The sequence below is a fragment of the Anoplophora glabripennis genome, unplaced genomic scaffold (assembly GCF_000390285.2).
Source record: "Anoplophora glabripennis isolate ALB-LARVAE unplaced genomic scaffold, Agla_2.0 scaffold54, whole genome shotgun sequence".
NCBI classification, from domain to species: Eukaryota; Metazoa; Arthropoda; class Insecta; order Coleoptera; family Cerambycidae; genus Anoplophora; species Anoplophora glabripennis.
In genome coordinates, this window is record NW_019416241.1 from 159,896 (window position 1) to 182,133 (window position 22,238).

Consider the following 22,238-nt stretch of genomic DNA (forward strand, 5'->3'; position numbering starts at 1 on the left):
TTTCCGGATATCCATCGATGGAGTTTGTGGTGAGACACCCTGTATAATCATATAATTACTACTTGACAATTTACGTGACTTAAGTTGAGTTGATAAGTTACCTCAATATTCATTTCAGTTCCTCTGTTTTTTGAAAAACAGACAATAATTCCCTTTGCGTCTAAACTTGTACATTTGTCTGAAAAAATATTTTCTCAGTTACAATCAAAACCCCAGTCCCAAACATTTCGTTTTACTGAATCAACAAAACGGTTTTATTACGCTACATACAGCTATAGGACCACCTCTTTGTTGTTTTAACTTATTTAATTGAAAGGCAATCTACATTGTTTGTTTTTTAGTTTGCAGTTTCGTCGTGCATAAAAGATGCCATGAATACGTAACTTTTACCTGCCCTGGCGTGGATAAAGGAGCGGACTCAGATGTGAGTATGTTTTGATTTAAATTTAAATTGCGTGGGCATATTCTGTCATGTTATAAAAAAGCGGAGCCGTTAAACATAGAATGTTTTTTGATAATAATAAATTATGTACATCTTCAATGTTCAAGTACATCTTCAATAATGTTATGTTTGTGTATTTAGAATGTCCACTATTGTTACCAAAAAGGACTCTGTTAAAGACGTATATTAAAAGAAAAAATTATAGTGTATTATTGTTTCGAATGAATAATGTACTTATAAAAACAACTTTTTAATTTTCAGGACACTAGAACTCGACATAATTTTAAAGTGCATACATATTCATCTCCTACATTTTGTGATCATTGCGGTTCATTATTGTATGGAGTGATCCACCAGGGAATGAAATGTACAGGTAATTTCTTTTGCACCCCTTAATTTTTTACATGCACTTAAAGTTAAGGTAACTATAAGATTCATTTTGCATGTTCAAACATAATTCCACTGCATGCGTTTCATAAATTACTGCTATATTAACGTCTATATTACTATCAAACATGCTTTCTTTAAAAAAAATGGCACTTGCTTGTATAAAAGCTAAAAAATACCATTATATTAAAAAGTCGCTAATAAAATGTATAATGCTTGCTCTGTTTTACGCAAATATCGATTATTCATTTGTAAATAACTTCGCTAAAATTTTGACGAGGTTTCGTGTGGCAGATATTCGTTCTCTTCTAGCCCCGATATCGATGAACTTATTAACATTTTAAGTGTCTTAGGTGAGACGATATCCCGATATAGGTTAAGTGTTTTTATTTTGTTTATTAAAAATATTTATATATCTTGTTATTACAATTTGTTAGTCCATTTCTGATAAATAATTGGGAAAATCCAAAAAAAAAAATTTATAATGCTTCTTTTGTAATCCGAAACTGTGTGTGGTTTCTTCTAAAATATTCAATTTTTTTTTGGCAATCGTATAATATTTTGCATGTAAATATTTGTCCGTCTTTACATTTTAGTTATTTTTGGTTTTAACAATACATCTGTCAGTATAAACCAAAATGGATATGAGGCATTCTAGTAAAGCATAAACTTCAGCCTTGCCTAATACATCTAAATCAGTTTATATCGATCCTACTTATATAATCTGCGAAGATCATATGTAAAGAGACGATACTGCAAAGTCATGGAAAATTTGATGCTTTTTTAGTGATGTTCCTCCTTTGATATCGAAACGTTTCGAGCAATCACTTGCTAAACCCTTAGAGACTTTTACAGTGTATGTGGGTGAAGGTCATAGACTTGCACGCCATTCTTTCATGTGACCTAATCGTGTTGGTTGATCGATGTTTTTGCTCTAATAAGCATTTTAATGTTTTTTTAAGATTTAGCAAATATATTGCAATATATCCAGTCTCAGAGAGTTCTTAAATAGACTAAATTCCTAATCACCATTGAAGTCTTTAGTTTTAACGTAGCGTTTGATTTTATTGTAGTGGATTTTGGAGGCGGTAGATTTCTCGAATTACACAGCCCCCCCAAAAAAAAAGTATCGGATCTGGTATTCAGACCCATGTATTTCCATGTATTTTTTTACACTGAATCCGAATCTGCCTTCAGATTTGACCCAATGGGTCTTAGTTTTCGGAAAAATTCAAGAAACAGGTCAAAATTCACAAAAAACGTAATTTACGATAGACGAAAGCTATAAAAAATCAAATTATTCTACCAGCTCACTAGACGTATGATTTTTCACTCGTTTAATTTCAATTTCATTCAAAAACAGAAAATATATTAAAAACCATTTTCATGGCATAATTCGTGTTGCAGCGTTCTGGATTCATTTTTTTATCCACCCGCCCATTTATGAATTCATACATCTTTCTATCCAGTCGTTCATGCATGAATACGCATATTTATGCATCCACCTGTACCACCTATAAAACCCACCCATCCACCCATCTATCCATCTACTTTTTGTACTGAGAGATGAGATAACAGCCTAGAAGATTGAGAATGCAATAAAACCTGTAGAATACTCTACTTTCTAAACAAAAGAAAACGATATCTACAAATCATTCTTATTTTTATTGCTATAACGTGTTCTCTTTTCTTCAAAGGATCTATGCAAAGCCTTACGCTTCCGTTTGGTCCTTCTATTTTTCGTTTCTCTTTTTAACAACCAACAAAAATCGGCCATCATGTTTTCATCCCATCTTCGTTGATATCGCTGTTCTATAACCTTCATATCCTGATGAAATCGTTCGCCTTGTTCTTCGTCAAGATTCAAGATTTTCCGGAAACCAATCCAGATGTGAGTGAAAGAAGTGCAACTTGTAGTTCATCAAACATCCCAGATCTTGGAAGTCTTTTATCATTTTTGATACAATTTTTCGTATTTAGGACTCTTTTGTTTCCTAAAAAATTTGTCGCTACATCTTTGAAACTAGTCCAAGCACTCTTCTCAACGCTACTCATTGTAGTGATGAATGTTGCATCCTTGAACAATGTCCTCATCTGAGATCCATCGAATACACCGTCTTTCAATTTCGCCTCAGAAGTATTCGGGACATTTTTGCCCTATATAGGGCGAAAATTTTTTTAGTAAACAACAAGAGTCCTAAATACGAAGAAATTGTATCGAAAATGATAAAAGACTTCCAAGATTTGGGATACAAGTTGCACTTCCTTCATTCACATCTGGATTTTCAGGAAACCAATCCAGATTGGTTTCCTGAAAATCTTGGAGATTATAGCGAAGAACAAGGCGAACGATTTCATCTGGATATGAAGGTTATAGAACAGCGATATCAAGGAAGATGGGATGAAAACATGATGGCCGATTTTTGTTGGTTGTTAAAAAGAGAAAAGAAAAATAGAGGGACCAAACGAAAGCGTAACTCTTTGCATAGATCCTTTGAAGAAAAAAGAACACGTTATAGCAACAAAAATAAGAATGATTTATAGATATCGTTTTCTTTTGTTTATCTGTTATCTCATCTCTCAGTCTCTCAGTACAAACAGTAGATGGATAGATTGGTGGATGGGTGGGTTTTATAGGTGGTACAGGTGGATGATAGATGTATGAATTCATAAATGGGTGAGTGGATAAAAAGATGGATCCAGAATTCTGCAACACGAATTATGTCGTGAAAATGGCGTTTTTAATCTATTTTCTGTTTTTGGATTAAATTGGACCAGCTTGTCTGACTATGATGATAAATTGGAATTAAACGAGTGAAAAATCATGCGTCTGGTGAGCTGGTAGAATAATTTGATTTTTTATAACTTTCGTCGATCGTAAATTAGGTTTTTCGTGAATTTTGACCAGTTTTTTGAATTTTCCCGAAAACTCGGTCCCTTTGGGCCAAATCTGAAAGCAGATTCGGATTCAGCGGAAAAAAATACATGGAAATACATGGGTCTGAATACCAGATCCGATACTTTTTTTGTGGGGCTGTGTTATTATTGCTTAACACCCAGTTAGTCCCAGTCAGAAAAGGCGAAGAAAATATGCGATGTATAATAATTGGAGTGACCCAAGTTGAGTTTCCGTTGAGTGGGCTAATAATAATAATAATGAGTGGGCTACTAACAGCCCTCCTCTGCTACTTTACAAAGCAAAGACATATTACAGTCTGTTGTGGCTCGCTCCTAAAATCAAAATAACACCTGTGTCGGGTGATTTATCTCCAGACTTGGCAAAACATAGATTAGTTCTCCTTAGAGTTCGCTAGTGTAGGCTTTTTATTTTAAACTTCTGGTAACTCTTATCAGTATGCAAGTGTTTTTTCTCTCACCTATGCCAGGAAGGCTATCTTGAGAGTATCGGAAACCATACAGAGAGCTAGTCTAATCTCTCTCTGAGAGTTCCACACTGTTCTTGCTTACAATGATAAGATTCGAGAGCTTTCAGAGCTGTTTGGCTGTCCCTAAGAGTTTTTATCAATTTGCATGTATATTGCTGTTGTCCCAGTCTTCACAGTTGCATAAGGACTTTGTTATCGGATTGCAAATATAAAATATAAATCCGATTTCAACAACCTCTGGAGTTTTGGGGTCCAACGCCCCAGTTGGAGTATTATAGGTGTACCATTAACTATCTGTCCTCAAAACGTCGCTTATTTTCCGATCCCATAATGACTTTCTTGCTCCCTTAAGAGCGACCATTTAACTCATCGTGTTATTAATTGACTATTGCTAAGGAAATTTTTGGAAGAACGTTGAGTCTTCATATTTCCAACCTTATCTCCTGAAGCCCACACAGTTGCAATAAAGTATTTAGTGCAGATTTATAAAGGAGCATACTGATAAAAAGAAATATGTTCTCATTGAAATAGTGTTGAAGAAGAAAACTGAAAAAATGATATGTAAAACAGAGCATGTATTAACTTTAGAATTATTGAGAGGACATTCAGTTTGTCATAGATTTAAAATCGTGCAAATTTAATAGTTAGCATCACTGTGCTTTAACAAAAAGAAGGGTGGATATCTGTGTTATACGTATGTTAAATATTTCTGTTAAGTACAAAACTTTAGTTTTGGGAATTGTTATAATTAGAATTGTTTGCATAAACACTGATCGCAGGTACCAGAGATCAATTTCAAGTGGAAAACTATGACAAAGTAGACTGCATTGAACTACACGCAGGTTGGCAAAGTCGTCAAAAGAAGTATCAGGAAGTCAAGAACAGGTATCTTAATAAAAATTACATAATATAAAATAAAATTCAGTATTGTCAAAATAAGAGTACCTAGTATTTTTATATACTTTCTCATCAATTTGTCCACTCTTCTACAAATTTCATTTACTTCAGGTGAGTCTCTCAATATAACATAAAAGATAAAAGTCTAAAATTAAAATATAAAAAACGATCATTTGAATAAAAGTTATCTTAAGTTTATTCTCTTGCATATGACATTTCTTTACTCTTAAATTTGCAAATATCTCTTAGAAGCTTGTGTGTCGATACTGTCCCTTTTATTTAGAAGCTTGAGCTTTTTCTGGTAAACAAATTTTGAGGGCATGATATTTTAACCAGTTTTTATTTTATGAAAGCTAAATAATGTGCTATTTACCTAATTTAAGCAAGCGAATATGCGGTACAGGTAAACCAAATTCGTTTGTGTCCTGAGGGTAGGTGCGCAGTGGCAAAGTAGTGGGTGGGGAACGGATCCCATATGGGTGATCTGCTGCCTGCATTTTCATCTCATTCTATTTATTGCGTAGTTCAGGGCTTAAGCGAAATTTATTCGTCCAGTTGTATTTGCTTCTACGTCATTAATTTATTAGGTATGCACTTAATAAATTCATTGGTAAAGGATATCCTAACATAAAGTGGTAGTAGCGCTCATTAATTTTCGATATTTATATGGGATACCCCTATATTTTGTGTACATGGGACAACCATAGATCTTTGATGTCAAAATGACGTTATTTAACTAAACTTACTTCAACACGAAGTTGCTCCGTTCGGCATCAGAATTAGAAAACAATTTTAGTTTTTTTACAGAAATTTGCGAAGATATATATTTTTTATTGATGACAATAAAGACAAGGGACTTTCAAGACCTTTCCACTCTTAATTTGTTCTTATTTCTTATCACCAATACATATTCCACACAAATTTAATACAATTGTTATCAAACGTTTGATTTACTTGATAATAAATATAAAATAACGTTTTGTGGAATTCAGAATACTAATCTAATATTTTTTCACAAAAATTATGATAATTATTTTCTATAACATATTTTATTTAAAAAAAAATGATCGCAACCATTTCAGTTCGAATTTGATAAAGCGGCAATATGCAAAATTGTTATGGTATGGTCGTTTCCAATCATTTTACTGAAAATATGTATCTGAATTCTACGAATCTTTATTTCTTTTTTTATTATGAAATTAATATTTTGATGTCAATTAAATTTGTTTCAAAAATGCGTTGGTGATGATAAATTATTTAATTATGCGAAAACCATTAAAAATACAAAATTACAATTTAAAAAGGTCGTTATATCTGCGATCAAACGAGGGATGTCATTAAAGAACCCACGTGGAAAGTTATCCGCAAAAAATATGAACATATTTACTTTAGAAATGGGAATATTTTTCTCATTTCTGTAAAAGCAATTATTCCAGTTACAATAATAAAAAGTGACACTTATAAATAAGTATTAGATTAGACTCCACTCAAGTTGGACAAAGTCTTTTAGAAATATCTCAGAGAATCTAATTTATCTTTTCCTTTTTTGATGCTCTCTAGGAGCTTCATGAAACTACTTTGTCGACATATTTTGATACTGTCTATGATAGTTTCTTGTACATGGAGTACTAGGATGCTCTACATAAAATATACTTTTTGATTGTTAGATTATATTTAATATACAGGCTGTTACAAATTCGCTTCTTACTATAGGGAGGCAAAGTTGCGTATTCAGGGGACCAACATTATGCCTCTAAAAAATCAAGGCTAACATGATTAGTTTTTGAAATATTTGAAAAAAAAACGAAATTTTGGAAATCCGTTTTTGTTTAATTTCAACCATTTTTGAGGTGATATTGAAAAAAGAAGAACACTTTCTCATAACAACTTTTCGCCCTCTATCAAATGGCATAATCAACTTTTATATGTAATGTTTTGTCTCTTCAGGACCATCATCAACTTCATTTTTTTAAATACGACCCTGGAAATTTTATTACATTTTTTGCAAGCCTTCATGACCCCCAATACTGTACTGCCTCATCTCGAACCAGATTCAAACGTTTTGTCTCTAAACGTTCATCTTTGTATTCCTTCCAAATATCTCGAAATTTTTTTTTAGATTTCTATGTTTCTTGAATTATCGTACTCTCTATGCGTCGTTAGACCCTGTGAAATCCGCCTAGTTACTTAAACTAATACCATCACACGTTATAGTAAAAATTATTAGAGAACAAGGCTGAAATTAAATAAAAACGGATTTCCAAAATTTCGGTATTTTTTTTCAAATATTTCGAAAACTAATCATGTCACCCTTGATTTTTTCGGAGGCATAATGTTGGTCCTCTGATTACGCAACTTTGCCCCCATTTAAGCTACTTCGTATCCCTTACCGTTTCGGAGATCCCTGGAGTGAGAAGCGAATTTGTAACAACCTACTTATCAACGTATGAGTAAATCTTTTATGAAGTTAGTGCAATTAATTTCAAAACAAATTTATATAGACTTCAGTAATAAATAAATTGTCGGTAAATTCAAAAGTAAAATTTCAGCATGAATCTGCAAATTTATTCACTTAACGTTTGTAACTATCTAAAACAAATACAAATTGTCATCTTTATCTTCAATTCATTTACAACTTTTTTTATTAGTACCTACTTTGATATCTAATGTCGGAGTATCAGTAAAACTGTTAATAGTTAATAGGGATAACCATTTTCAATGCGTATTATCAGAATGATGGCCTTACATGGTTTCAAGGTAAAACACTGGAAATAAAAATAATTCTGAATTTACTGTACAACTTCCAACATACCGGGATGGCCAGACGTACGGAATAAAATTCATATCTTTTGAATGAGTTAATTTTTTTAAAACGCCGAAACACGTCAACTGATCTTGATATTTTTCCCATCTTTCGGTTTTATAATAATTAATTTTTCTTCAACACCCTAACCCCCAGCTACCCCTACTTTTTTTTCAAATGGTGTGTCCAGGCTTGAGGCGGCTCGTTGAAAAGCTTATAGAAAACCCAATCCAGCCATATCAAATAAACAAGTTTTATTTTTTCATTAGCAAGGTTTTTAGGGCTATTTAACAAGTGAAATAAAATTTAATTATCCTCCATGAATTTGTACAGAATAAAATTTGATAAAAGAATTTGATACTAACGCAAAAAATATATCTTTTTTATGTTGCACTTTATTGGTACCACTTACTTGCCAGGCTTTCTGGTTAATTTTTCGCTTTAGTTGTAAATTGGAGTTCGAAACGTTACTATTGTGTCAAAATCGAGTTATTTACTGAATCGCAATGGTATTGTCGGAAAGGCAACACATCGAAATCTTGACATTGCTTGGATGAGGAGATAAAATAAGAAGTCAGGCTGATGTGCGCGATTTATTTAATGCGAAATATCCCGAAAACTAAATCTCGTAAAAGACAGTTAGTAAAATATTTCACAAAAAGGAACACGGTACAGTACAGACATTTCCCAAAACTGGACAGGCACGTACTTTGAATGAAGAAAAGAAATTAGACATTGCATTAGAACTTGTTGAAAATCCTCATACTTCAACTGTTTTAGAGGCCCGTTGTCACGATGCTTCTTAAACTGCAATTCGAATGTTTTTGAAACAAGAGAAATACCACCCTTATAAGGTGTGTCTTGTCCAAGAGCCTTTGGAAGACGATTATGATAGGCGATTACAATTTTGTGAGGAAATGATGAGACGGTGTGACGATAATAATGGTTTTCAACGAGACGTACTTTTTTCGGATGAAGCTAGGATTTATTTAAATGGAGTGGTTAACAGGCACAACTATTGCTTTTGGTCCCAGGAAAATCCACACTGGACATGCGAATCTCATACGCAGCACCCACAGAAAGTTAATGTATGGGCAGGTATCATCAACAACAGAATCTTGGGCCCATTATTTTTTGAAGAAAATCTCACTGCCGCACGCTACCTGGATTTCCTAACATTTGACCTGATACCTGCTCTAGCTGTGATTTTGGTATTGATGTTCGAAGATACCTAGATAAAATGTTTCCAAATCGTTGGATTGGTAGACGGGGTACAGTTGAAAGGCCGCCAAGTTTCCCCGACTTAACGCTCCTGGATTATTTTCTTTGGGGATATTTGAAAGAAAGAGTCTACGAGGACAGACCGGATAATATTGAGAATTTAAAGAACAATATAAGGGCGGAGATGCATAATTTACCAGCTGAAGTCATTCGGAATGTTGTGGACAGCTTTTACTATCGTCTTGGTGAGTGCCAAATAGTGAATGGAGGACATTTTCAGCATTTGCGGCATTGAGTTTAGTTTTGTAAATTATCTAGTTGTTTCAATTTCTAAACGAAAAAAAAATTGCCATTGAAAAAATAAAACTTGTTTATTTGGTATGGCTGGATTCGGTTTTCTATAAGCTTTTCAACAAGTCCCCTCGTGCCTTATGTTCCCATTTGAAAAAAAGTAGAGGGTAGCTGGGGGTTAGGGGGTTGAAGAAAAATTAATTATTATATAACCGAAAGATGGGGAAAAAATCAAGATCAGTTGACGTGTTTCGGCGTTTTTAAACAAATTAACTTATTCAAAAAATATGAATTTTATTCCGTACTTCTGGCCATCCCGGTATTTCCAGCAACTTTCGATTAGGTAAAGAATATGTAAGATTTGCTTAAATAGGGAACGAATAAAATCCTGAAACGATTTTCAACAACTGAAATTCATACGTATGCTTGCAACAGCGCAAATTTTAGATATGTATGTACTTTCTTGTGGGTGTCCTGATTCCTGGAAATTTTGAAATGTTGACACCCCAAAGTTAAGCAGTCAAGGAGAATAAAGGTTCGGTGAAAATCAAATGGGTTACTCAGTGTTATTCTTTCTCTAGCTTTAAGAAGTCCGTAAAACAATTGGTGAAAACGAGCATAAGACTTTCCGTATAAAAAATAAAGTAAGGGGAAATAATATTTAAGACTAGCATATACGTAAGTACGTGTAAAATATATGTATGAACACAAGCTTGTACAAATTTCGAAACAGCTTATTACTGAGCCTACTAACTTTTTTAAAGCGATAATTTTCTGTTGTATATATTGCAGATGATTTAACGGAAGCATTCACTACTTACTATAAAAGTTTGTAGAGGTGTGGTCTATGCTATTATATTTTCCATTTGAAATTATTTTACAATAATATGTTGTACATATCAGAAGCTTTAAAAAAATATTGCACATAAGGCTTTCATAAATTAAATTTATTCGTATAATCTTTTTTTATTGTCTTCCCTATCCATAAATTTTGTTTGTTTTCTGTAACCAATTTGAAAAAAAATCAAGAAACAGATATGTACGAAATACAAAACATTGCTAAACATTAAAATTGATTTGTACATATTTTAATTTCTTCAACTTGATCAATTCCGTATTTTTTAGCATGTGATATGAACGTACATAAACGATGCGAAGAAAGTGTTCCTAACTTATGTGGTTGTGATCATACAGAACGCAGAGGAAGAATGCAATTAAAAATCAATTGTTCTGGAAGCAAACTTACTGTTCAAGGTTTGTAGTGTTTATATAATATATAATATACAGCCAAATCAGCCAAATAGAATAAATTTAATAATAACTTAATGGGGGCGTGTTCGAAAAAAACTTTTTACATAGGATGTGTCATGTAACAATGGTCAATACCAACTTTCTTATTTTAAATGTAACACCCTGTAAGTTATTCAATTTTTGGATTCTTCAGAAAATTTTAGACATTTCATGTACAATGTCCTATACCTGTCTTCAACTTTTACGGAAATATTAGGTGTTTATTACAAAAATTACCATTAAAGAAAGAAAATTATTTGATTACAGAAATTCGCTACAACACACTCAATACTTATTTCCCATTTAATTCTTGATATGAGAAAGTAAGCAAAAACCGTTTCAGCGTTTTTGTTTTACTGATTTGCTTGCTTTGCTTTAGCAACTTGTCGTCTGCCAGCATGAGAGTAATTGTAAGTGTTATAGTCGTTTGATTTTCGTTAACTGCATATCAGAAAAATGGTTCATTTAACAGAAATGCACAAAATAACAATTCCACAGATGATTGGTTATGGAGATAACACACGGACACAAATGGAAGTTGCTCGCTTATTTCATGAAATATTTCCAAATTTGCCGCCTATTTCCCAAGGGACAATGAGTAAACTAGAAAAGCAGTTTCGCGAGCTTGGACATGTAAGGCAGATAAAAAAAAGCAGCTACCGATGCAATAAGTGATGATACCAAATTGGATATTATGCTTGAGTTTGAGGAAAACCCACATACTTCTAGTCGAAAAGCAGCCCCAATGTTCGATGTTAGCCATTCATGGATTATTCGAATATTAAAAGAAAATAAAATGTATCCTTATAAAATGAAACCAACTCATGAGCTCATGGAAGACGATTTTGATAGGAGAATCCTCACTGGATTACAGAAGAACATACGCAATATCCTAAAAAGGTTAATGTTTGGGCAGGAATTGTTGAAGATGATATCATAGGTCCCTTTTTCATTGATGGCAGTTTGAATGGCGATAATTAGCACTGCTCCAAAATAGTGTCGTGCCAACTTTGACAAACTTGTATCTTGATCCAGCAAACCTACAAGTTCCAGCGAATATGATATGGTTTCAGCAAGATGGAGCACCGCCCCATTACCAAATCAATGACCGGCAGTACCGAATATTTCCAAATCGGTGGATAGGGAGGCGAGGATCGATGGAATGGCCAGCATAATCCCCTGATCTGACACCATTAGACTTCTTCTTATGGGAATATGCCAAAAGCATTGCATACAAAACTAAACCCCTCGACGATAAGATCGGTGACGCATGAGATGTTGAGTAACGTTAGAAGAAATTTCTATTTAAGATTAGGATGTTGTCAAGACGTTCGCGGCAAGCATTTTGAACATCTCCTTGTAATGACATTAATGTATTTTTTTGCTTTTTTATATTATCAATAAATAAACAGTATTACTTATTATTTTTTGAGTGTGTTGTAGCGAATTTCTGTAATCAAATAATTTTCTTTTTTTAATGTTAATTTTTGTAATAAATCTGAAAACCCCTAATATTTCCGAAACAGTTGAAGTTAGATATAGGACATTGTACATGAAATATGTCTAGAATTTTCTGAAGAATCCAAACATTGAATAATATATAGGGTGTTGCATTTAAAATAACAAAGTTACATGACAATCCCTGTATAAAACGTTTTTCTTGAAAAAAATGCGCAACTAAAAATACCAATCGACGTGTCCGACCGTTTTTTCGAACACGGCCCATTTATTTATTATTAAATTTATTCCATTTGGCTGATATACACTGTATAGTATACTAAATATCAGTGACAGTTTCATACATTTCCATATATTCGAAACAACAAAGATTTAAAAAAACTGCCAGTAGTTAATATATGGAAACGTTAGACTGATACTGAAAATAGTTTTAAAAAATAAAACAGTTTTTATCATAATATTTCAGTAATGCAAGGACGAAATTTAATACCAATGGATCCAAATGGATTGAGTGACCCCTATGTGAAACTTAAGCTTATTCCAGACTCTGACAACGTTAAGAAGAAAACAAAAACTGTTAAGGCTTGTTTGAATCCAGTTTGGAATGAGACAATCTCTTTGTAAGTATTGTATCAGTTGATATGTGTATATTGATTTGTTATGAATATTTTCGTAATGAACTTCATGAGAAAAATGTTTGTTTAGTAATGGATTAAATTTTAGTGAATTAAAACCAGAGGACAAGGATCGTCGTCTGTTGATTGAGGTTTGGGACTGGGATAGAACCTCCCGTAACGACTTCATGGGTTCTTTATCATTCGGTATCTCAGAGATATTGAAAGCTCCTGCAGATGGTTGGTTTAAGTTGCTTACACAGGAAGAAGGAGAATTTTATAATGTCCCAGTTCCAGAAGAAGGTGTTGACATGGCCACTTTAAAAAATCAGCAGAGGGTTTGTCTTAATGTATGTAAAATTAAAGAATGAGTAGATACTTATTGAATTTTTCGTAGAAGTCCTCTATAACTAAAAAGCCATCTCTACTGGTAGATAAAGATGTTCCACATAATATGGGCAAGAAGGACATTATTAGGGCCAGTGACTTCAACTTCCTCATGGTATTGGGAAAGGGCTCATTTGGAAAGGTCAGTGTCAAAATATAGCAAATTTATCTGTCCCTTAACTATCATAACAAATTTTAAATTCTAAATATGAACGATGTTATTATAAGAGCGCCCCTCTTTGGATAAAAGCTATCAATCTTCGAACATAGAAACTTGAGGATTCGTTGCACACTTTCTGCAGCATATTTAAGACTTTCATTCAGTGGATCCCAAACAAGCCAATAGTGCCCAAGTTTTGTATCTTATAAAACAATAATGAAAGGTTTTTAAAGCTTAATAGCTTCTAATGTAATCATTAGAAAATGTTCGACAGTCCCTAAAAGTGAAGTAAAGTACATTCAGAGTTGCTGTATCATCCTTAAAATATAATTTGAGAAGTTTAGCTTACAATCAAATACTACTCCCAAATCTTTTATGGTGTTACAAAAGATTTCAAGTCAAGCGGAACTCGAAATAATTCATTAGTCGATTCGTAAAATTTCTCTGAACATAAATCTTCAGTAGTTAACAACTACTGATGTCTACAACTTCGTCAGGAAGTATTTTCAGTTGCGTAATAATTTTCCACCTAATAGTATCTTTTATTTCTGGAACACATAGTTCCTATTCCATTGTTTGGGAGCTCATTCCTCTTCCATCTGGTGCACTTAGTCGTCAACTTAATGTACGATTTATTGGACTTTAGATTCGTAAAAACACTGTGATTAGTTTTATATTACTTGTTTTCTTTGTATATATTCTTTGTTTTATTTAGCATAATGTGTTTCACATCAATAAATCATAACAACAATGATATAGATATGAATATTTTATAATTTAACTTCAGGTTATGTTAGCTGAGAGGAAAGGCACCGATGAATTGTATGCTATTAAAATACTGAAAAAGGACATTATTATTCAAGACGATGACGTTGAGTGTACAATGGTTGAAAAACGAGTACTGGCACTTTCCAATAAGCCTCCATTCTTAGTTCAATTACATTCCTGTTTTCAGACAATGGTATGAAGTGGAAAATTTCATTGAGCTGTCGTTAATTGTTTGCTCTTTTCAGGATCGTTTATATTTTGTTATGGAGTACGTAAACGGAGGCGATCTAATGTTTCAAATTCAACAATGTGGGAAATTCAAAGAACCGGTAGCAGTGTAAGATAAAAGCAAACAAAAAAGCTTATGTAAATTAGTATTTCACATTATTTACAGGTTCTATTCAGCTGAAATAGCAATTGGTTTGTTTTATTTACATTCTAGAGGAATTGTGTATCGAGATTTGAAATTAGACAATGTTTTGCTGGATCAAGACGGTCATATCAAAATTGCAGATTTTGGCATGTGCAAGGAAGGTATAAATGGCGATAAGACCACAAAAACCTTTTGTGGAACTCCAGATTACATTGCACCCGAGGTAAATTTTGAAAAATAAGTTTGTTGAATTGATTGGAACATATTATTTTTTAGATCATCTTATACCAGCCTTACGGCAAGTCGGTAGACTGGTGGGCGTACGGCGTATTATTGTATGAAATGCTCGTTGGGCAACCACCCTTTGATGGAGAAGACGAAGAGGAACTGTTTGCCGCTATTACCGACCATAATGTTAGCTATCCAAAAGCGTTGTCAAAAGAGGCAAAAGACGTGTGTAAAGGGGTAACGCACTTATTTCCATGTGTCAGTATGGATGTACATAAATGTGTCTTATATGTTTTAGTTACTGACAAAGAACCCCAATAAAAGGTTAGGTTGTGGACCTAGAGGTGAGGAAGATGTGAGGGGTCATGCATTTTTCAGACGTATTGATTGGGATAAAATTGAGAACAGGGAGGTACAGCCACCTTTTAAACCAAAAATTGTAAGTGTACCTACTTTACTGTGATGATACAATAGGACTTTAATTTTATTTTTGATTTTGTACTATAAACAATATTCTTTATAAACATAATTGATTTAATATACCTTTCAGAAGAAAAATATTGGATAATTTAATTAGTAGTTATACATTTTCTCGGATACGTTGATTGTGCGTTTTGAAAAGCCCGTTTCCACTTCCGATCCTCCGCTTCTTCCGCATAATGACACAATCGGATTAATTTTAAATACAATTTCTAAGAATTTTCGGTTAGATTATTTTGCAACAATATCCTCTGAATTCAGCAACTGCAATTATAGTATTTTATTTGTTCTGTATGAAATATTTAATGAATTAACAGGTCAACTTCTTTTAACAGAAATATTTCCTTCAATATTTTTTTTAACTATTCTCTCGTCCGGTATTTTTGGTTTGAAATTATTTATTATTTGTGGATAATCTCGTTTTTTCTCTCTATTTATTTAGATATTTTGCTGTCAAATTTAATTTTAAAATTACATAAACTCTTGTAGCAAAATGGTCAAGGATTATTATTAGAATTATTGTTCCATAACTAAAAAATTTTCCTTTGAGAAAAAGCGAAAAATAAAAATATAGGTACATCGCGTCAAGTACATTAACTCAAAATAGGCTGATTTTCGAAATGTAAACTAACTTAAAGTGGCAAAATAAGCAGAGAATTAAATAAGAGGATTCTAACCTAGTTCTTCAAATGTTCATTGGTAGTTCTATTTCTGTATTTGCCTTTATTAAAACTATCAAGCAACAATATGTGGTTGAAAGTTGAATTATATTGATGTATATATTTCCATTCATTCACATGGTTTTCAATTTCATTCGCTCACTCTTTCCAATTCTATTGACTCATTTATAATGATGAGTCCCTTCAATTTTCTTCTAATTCACTATTATAGATTGTTGTGCATATTATCGATTTCCAGTTATCTCTTCAATTTCTTTCTCTTTTTCCCTCGTTCACTTCAATCTACTACACCCAATCGGTTTATATCTTACTGCAATTCTTCAAATAAAAATTCACGCCATGCTTGTGGTGTTGAAAGCTTTTGTGTTATATAATATTTCTTCTGTTATGTATTTTATCTTCGCTATATTTATCTTTGCTCCCTTTTTCTAGCCACTGTGATCATTTCATGCATCCTTTGAGTATTGTTTTGTTTTTTGCTGTTACTTTGAATCTCTTGTTTGGTTTCATTTTGCCAGAACCTGCGGGCCTCGGCACAATCTCGTAAGGCTGTAGCCCCCTAGTTCCCCCCTCTCCCTAAACTGGGGCCTGTGAATATTAGCACATAGGTGGAGATGTATGAAAAAGGGGTCTTTTAGAAATGCAAAATTGACGTATCTATCTAAACTTCACTGTTTCATAAATAACACAGGTCAACATTTGATATAAGAATAATCTCCGGACCTGACCAGGGTACTTATAGGTTTTTTGGATCGCTGATTCCGAATCCGAGGTTGGCTAAGCTCCATCACGTCAGGTTCAATGTCATTTGAAGGTCAAATTGCCAAAAATGGTTTAAAAAATCTGAAAAAATTCATACGTATGTTTTTGGGGTAGCCGATTTCAAAGTCGCTTTTATTTTTACCATTCAAAGACATCTAATGGTCGTATCAAGGTCATTTGGAGGTCAAATCGAGAAATATAGTCTAAAAAATCTGAGAAAATTTATACGTATGTTTTTGGAGTAGCTGAGCTAAAATCCGCTGTCAGTTTCACCCCTGAAGGACATCTGAAGGTCATTTGAAGGTCTAGTCGAGAAAATTGGTATAAACAATCTTAAAAAAATTATACATACGTTTTTGGGCTAGCTGAGTTCAAAGCCGCTGTTATTTTCACCATTTAAGTACACGAGTGAATGTTGCGACCAGTTAAGGCAGGAAAAAGAGTGTGTCCAGCCACTTAAGGCAAGACGACTGAATATCCCGGCCAGTTAAGGCAAGAACATGAGCGCGTCCAGACAATTAAGTCAAGACGACTGAATATCCCGGCCAGTTAAGGCAAGAACATAAGCGCGTCCAGACAATTAAGTCAAAACATTCACTCGTCTTGCCTTAACTGGCTGGACACTCTTGTTCATGCCTTAACTGGCTAGGACATTCACTCGTCTTGCCTTAATTGGCTGGACACGCTTATACTTCTACCTAACTGACCGGAAAATTGCCTTAACTGGCTAGCCTCCTTTATGTTTTCGCCTCATTCGGTCAGGAGTCGTATACATACGTATACATTTTTTCAGATTTTTAGACCGATTTTCTCGATTTGATCTACAAATAACCTCGACATGACCTTGATACGACCTTTAGATGTACTTAAATGGTGAAAATAACAGCGGCTTGAACTCAGCTAGCCCAAAAACATACGTATAAATTTTTTCAGATTTTTTATACCGATTTTCTCGATTAGGCCTTCAAATGACCTTGATATGACCTTCATACGACCTTCAGATGCCCTTCAGGGGTGAAACTGACGGCGGATTTTAACTCAGCTACTCCAAAAACATACGTATAAATTTTCTCTGATTTTTTAGACCATATTTCTCGATTTGACCTCCAAATGTCCTTGATACGACCTTTGAATGGTAAAAATAGCAGCAGTTTTGAACTAGGCTACCACAAAAACATACGTATGAATTTTTTCAGATTTTTTAGACCATTTTTGGCCATTTGACCTTCAAATTACCTTGAACCTGACGTGATGGAGCTTAGCCAGGTCCGGTGATTATTCTTAGATCAAATGTTGACCTGTGTAATTCATTGATTTTTTCCCAACATCTTAGAAAACTGTTTTATGTTTGATGGTCTATTTAATATTTGTTTTTGTTGCAGAAACATCGTAAAGACGTCAGTAATTTTGATAAGCAGTTCACTTCCGAAAAGACCGACTTGACTCCAACCGACAAACTTTTTATGATGAATTTGGATCAAACTGAATTTATGGGTTTTTCATTCTTGAATCCGGAATTTGTACAACACGTTTAAGGGGATGTGAATCCATGAAACACCATATAAATTAATATATGATTTGGTCACAACAAACAAGCGTATAATTTTATTATGAAAATTAATAATAATGTTTAAGGTAAACCAACATATCTCAAACAATTCTCTTTTAGCGAGTAAGTTTTAAAATAATTTTAAGCAAAAGGCTAATTACATGTCATAGTTTTAATGTTTCTCTAGTGCCATTGTTCTGCTATGCATTCCAACAATCTAATTGTGTTCTTTATCGGTATGGAAAAATGAGACATAGCTGTAGCAATAACATTCCTTAGACTTAGGTTAACTAGTTGTTTAAGTGACTGAATTGCATGTTAATTTTTCGGAGGTGATGCAAGCATTGTATTAATGATATTTGAATATTATGTCGCCTCTTTTTTCGACAACTACCACGCAATCTAATTGTAACGGATAGTTGTTCACTTAATATTTCTTACAGTTCTTCCAGTCATTAAAATGACGTGAATATGTGTAAACTTTATTATATGAATTTTAAAAGTCAAAACGTATTTCCCATGTGAGTGATAATGACCATCATTTTCGATGGCATCTGTATATTAATGTTGCTACTGTCTTAAATTTATCATAGCGTGTATAAACAATATTTTGATACTTAGGTGACATAGATTAGAACTAGAATGAAGTAATGATTTGAAAAGTGCCAATCCAATTGTATACCTTTTTCTGCTGCAAAAATTAGTGTATTCATTTTTTCTTTGGGAAAACTACCGATATTTATAAAAATAAGTATTGCTAAAATATTAGTTTTAGTTGCAACAGTACACTAATCTATAAATCAAAACAGGAAAACATCATCAAAATAGTTGTAGGTAGCAATGTTAGGTGATTTGCACTTGTTTTGTCTACTGAAAAGGACTATACTCAAAAGTTAATAATTGTAATTAATTTATTATTTATTATTTATATAAATTAGAGATATTAGTATGAGAAAAAAGGCTTTTTCAATACAAACACAGTCAATTTTAACAGGTTCTGTATGTAGTACATGAAATGGTAACCAAGAAAAGCAACGTATTACTTTCGATTTCTTTTGTCGCTCTCAAGTATTGTAAATTACTGTAAAGTAAGTTTCGTCAGCGACCGTATATGGCGCTACTGCTTACAATGTAAAGCGCATGTACCAGCAGGAAGTAGTGGTATGCGCATTTGCCCCTATTAAACACATAGGGACAGTTCCCCTCTATTATTAATAAATAATCTTGGCTTGGTTTCTTTGATCGCTTTGTCCATATGCGCCTAATACATGCGACTATAAACTGACAGATGAAGCAAGTTATTATTGGATAGTGCCCTTAAAAAAAAGTGTAGTAGCTTTTTAAACCATCTCCCGCCGAATGCGAGGTACGTGCTGTTTAAAATTTATTCACACTGAGAAATAAGGCATCTGTGTGAACTGAATTAACAGAAAGTGTCGATTCAATTAGTTTTTGAACACTTTTCAATCTTTGTTTAACCTTGTCATCGGCATTGCCCAGTCTAGACCATCGTCTTGCCATGATGTCGCTTATGACAAGTAACTTCATGCAATTTCTGGAAATCTAAGCGTTATCAATCGTGAAGAAATCTTGTAACAGCTACCTCTCCTAACGGCACTTTCATAAATATGGGTACACGGTCCAATCTGTATCTATTTGATCTGGTGGGGTGTAGAATTGATCCTTTTTTAGCTTACCTTCAACTTCAAATTGGATCCGAATTAGATGGATTACACAACCGACCCGTCAACCAACTAAACTGTATCGTATAGAACGGCCTGCTGATAGAACCCGAACTTAGCTTATTAGGTTATAATTTTTGACTTGTAATTTAAATGATATAGTTTGTGTGAAGGTTAATATTTGGTTATCGTTCCTAATGGGAACAGAATGAAAAGTATACCTTGTTTACGGCAGCATGTAAACAATACAACAACAAAGATGTTGGAAGCCAAGTTGTGGAGAGGTTGGTTTCTTAATAAAATGTAGAGCATTATGTAGCTATATTGCAAGTATCAAAAGTAAAGGAAAGTGTGACAAAAAATGTATGCTATAGTTATGTGAAAATTCGCCTCAAAATATCTGCCGAGGCCTCTTAAATATATGTATGGTTTTCTAGGAGAGAGAAAGATGACAATAATTAATGGTATGGTCATAACGGAGCACACAGAGACACTATTTTTTATTACTGATCGATTAGCATGTTAACTATGAGTTTTTCCACTTCTTCATCGTTTTTTTACTGTTTATTAGCTTTTCTTCATCTACCCAACTCGACGTCATGATCGTCTACTAAGACCTTTTGAAATCAAACAGGTTATCATTTAAGCAAGTGAAAATTTCCAGAGTTTGTTGGATTTTGATTGTGAACGACTTGAAGCAGATTTCTACATATTGAATTTTTCCATTCTCTTGGTCTACTATCTTCGATCAAAACTGACGTTGAAAATTCTTGTGCTCTAGCGACAGAGGTTATTCTGTGACGAAGCTTAGCACATTTTAGAAATTTGCTCATTTGATTTCAGCGATTAATGTCTGTTTTCGGTCAGCGGGATTTTCATGAAAGCCATATCATAAGCAGAGAGCGGACAATTAGTGTCTTTAACCTTGAACATAGATATGTCATTCATAAACATAGATACANTTATTAGCTTTTCTTCATCTACCCAACTCGACGTCATGATCGTCTACTAAGACCTTTTGAAATCAAACAGGTTATCATTTAAGCAAGTGAAAATTTCCAGAGTTTGTTGGATTTTGATTGTGAACGACTTGAAGCAGATTTCTACATATTGAATTTTTCCATTCTCTTGGTCTACTATCTTCGATCAAAACTGACGTTGAAAATGTGAAGAAATTCTTGTGCTCTAGCGACAGAGGTTATTCTGTGACGAAGTTTAGCACATTTTAGAAATTTGCTCATTTGATTTCAGCGATTAATGTCTGTTTTCGGTCAGCGGGATTTTCATGAAAGCCATATCATAAGTCGATCGTATCTTTAGCGCTTGGTGATATCTCTGGCCAATTATTAATATTTTCACGAGTACAACACCCGGTAGCCAATGGTGAATCTGCTTTCGTTAAGGCGTTTTATAGACAAGAAATAGCACTTCTAGTAATATAATGATAGAACAAGCAGATCCATCTATTAAGTGACGAGGTGTATCGCTAAACTAGAGCAACTTCTTTTAATTTTTCGCATTGGAATATTGTGGAGAACATGTAAACATCAGAAAATATACCTTCTATGTTTTGTTTAGCAAATTTGTAAATATAGGTACTCAATAATTGTGATTATTGCATGTTTTGTAAAAGAATTCTGCTGGGAGTGATTATGTTCAGGAAATGTAATCATTATATAAAAGTTGTGTATTGTAAAGTGAAATAATTGTCAGAACACTATGACAATCAAAACCTACTTTTCTATGGCTTTTTGGAGTTAATCCTTGGTTCGTAGAAAAAACATGATTAGCAAATTATGTTTTGAATAAGGCATGTACAATCAAGTATTTCAAATAAGCATTTGAAATACAACTTTGAGATTTAGCAACATTAATAACATAGAATGTTCCTCCATTACTCGTGTACATTTCACTTAATAATATTTAATAAAAGTAGTATTAGGAGTATGTTGCATTTGATATATCTGTAAGGATACAAGTAATATATGTTACACTCTAATAGAATTTTCTATCGCAAAATGTTCTTTACGTAAGATTCTATCTATTACTTAGGATATTTCATATTTATTATTTAAATAATTGCAGTGTAAATGTATCATATAATTTATCTATTTTTTCCTGTGATTATTAAAATGTTTCAATCGAATATGAATGACACAGTTAATGCTCTTTGTTACTTTTAATATAAATCAGTTGTTAACGAAATGTATTTCACACATCGCTGCACATTTCATCATTGATGAAATTTCGCAAGGATTTTAGAAGCAATCATCACTTTTGCTACCTCTATGTGTTTATCAATTTTATTTTAGCTTTAAAACAGTTTTTTTTTGTACAAATTGCAGCTCAAACTGTTGAGCCATAGAATAGGCAACACTAT

The 22,238-nt window shown here is 33.3% G+C and overlaps 1 protein-coding gene across 4 annotated transcripts in view; it reads left to right on the forward strand.

Moving 5' to 3' along the window:
• LOC108905182 (protein kinase C, brain isozyme) overlaps nt 1-20,818 on the forward strand; it is a 77,345-nt gene extending 56,527 nt beyond the window's left edge. Inside the window, exons 3-14 of one of the 4 annotated variants that reach the window (XM_018707967.2) lie at nt 342-424; nt 704-815; nt 10,553-10,681; nt 12,642-12,795; nt 12,899-13,139; nt 13,187-13,318; nt 14,124-14,297; nt 14,350-14,441; nt 14,499-14,700; nt 14,754-14,942; nt 15,004-15,144; nt 18,010-20,818. In XM_018707967.2, coding sequence (XP_018563483.1) covers nt 342-424; nt 704-815; nt 10,553-10,681; nt 12,642-12,795; nt 12,899-13,139; nt 13,187-13,318; nt 14,124-14,297; nt 14,350-14,441; nt 14,499-14,700; nt 14,754-14,942; nt 15,004-15,144; nt 18,010-18,162 — 1,802 coding nt within the window. In that variant the 3' untranslated portion in view covers nt 18,163-20,818. The remainder of the gene's footprint in view (nt 1-341; nt 425-703; nt 816-10,552; nt 10,682-12,641; nt 12,796-12,898; nt 13,140-13,186; nt 13,319-14,123; nt 14,298-14,349; nt 14,442-14,498; nt 14,701-14,753; nt 14,943-15,003; nt 15,145-18,009) is intronic. The other 3 variants (XM_018707968.2, XM_018707969.2, XM_018707970.2) reach the window with 3 other exon arrangements.
• The last annotated feature ends 1,420 nt before the right edge of the window (nt 20,819-22,238 follow it).